The 939-nt window shown below is 53.5% G+C and overlaps 1 protein-coding gene across 1 annotated transcript in view; it reads right to left on the reverse strand.

The window, feature by feature from the left end:
• Nucleotides 1-702: 702 nt before the first annotated feature.
• GUCA1A (guanylate cyclase activator 1A (retina)) overlaps nt 703-939 on the reverse strand; it is a 3,332-nt gene continuing 3,095 nt past the window's right edge. Inside the window, exon 4 of the mRNA XM_009876033.1 lies at nt 703-860. Within this exon, the coding sequence (XP_009874335.1) occupies nt 703-860 (158 nt within the window). The remainder of the gene's footprint in view (nt 861-939) is intronic.

The following is a 939-nucleotide window of genomic DNA, read 5'->3' on the forward strand; positions in this document are numbered from 1 at the left end:
TTAAAAAAAGGCACCATTCTTATGCTTTTGATGCTTTTAAACAAAGAGAAGCCACTGCATTCACCACTCCCCTTTTTCTAGCTCATAGGTGTTTTTAGCTTATGTTATCACTAACAGTTGCTATCAGAGTAATTACAAATCAAAGAATGAATGACCAAAACTGCTGGTCTCATGCTCTAGAAATATAGATGGAAAGAGAAGGTTCAGATCTACTTTCTAGGCTTCGTACATGTGTCCTTTGGGGACCTCCTCTCACTGGGACAGGGCAGCCCTGGGGTTTGTCCCCCATGGCGGCTGCAGGTGCTGGGGATGTCTCTTTTGAGGTGTAGATTTTGAGGCTCTCTTGGTTCATTTCTAACTGTGTCGTCTGGTGCTGCTTCTCCTTCTTGAGGAGGAGAGACCTTACCCCCTCTCTGCTCAGCAGCAATGCCCAGAGCCCCTGTGCAGCCAAAGGGCCTGGGGGCCCCCAGAGCAATCCCGGGGGTGGCTGTATCCTCCCAGCACGACTGGCTGCTCTTGCAGCTTCCTTTCCTCTTGCCGGCTGTGCCAGGGGAGCATTGCCTTCGGAGCAGGTCCTGGTCCCTGCGCTAGCGGGATAGTCAGTCACTGGTCGTGCTGGGACAGCTCCCACAACCACAACCCAATCTGTCTTAATAATGCGAGGGGGAAAATGTAGAGATGGGGGGAAGGAGTCCTGGGAGCTTACTGGGCAGCTGCCGCCTGCTCCTTCTCTTGCGGGTTCTTCCCGTCGTTCTGGATCAACTGGACGATGTGTGTCAGGTCCAGACTGCGAGTGAGGATGTCAAGCAGCACTTGATCCTTCTGCACGCCCTCCATGAACTCTTCCAGGGAGAGCTCGCCTGCAAGAGCACATTCAGAACAGGTCTGTTAGCCCCAGCAGCCTTCCTCCTCCTCCCTCCACTGGCAGCCTCGGAGCTG

The sequence above is a fragment of the Apaloderma vittatum genome, unplaced genomic scaffold, assembly GCF_000703405.1.
Source record: "Apaloderma vittatum isolate BGI_N311 unplaced genomic scaffold, ASM70340v1 scaffold20499, whole genome shotgun sequence".
Classification (NCBI taxonomy): Eukaryota; Metazoa; Chordata; class Aves; order Trogoniformes; family Trogonidae; genus Apaloderma; species Apaloderma vittatum.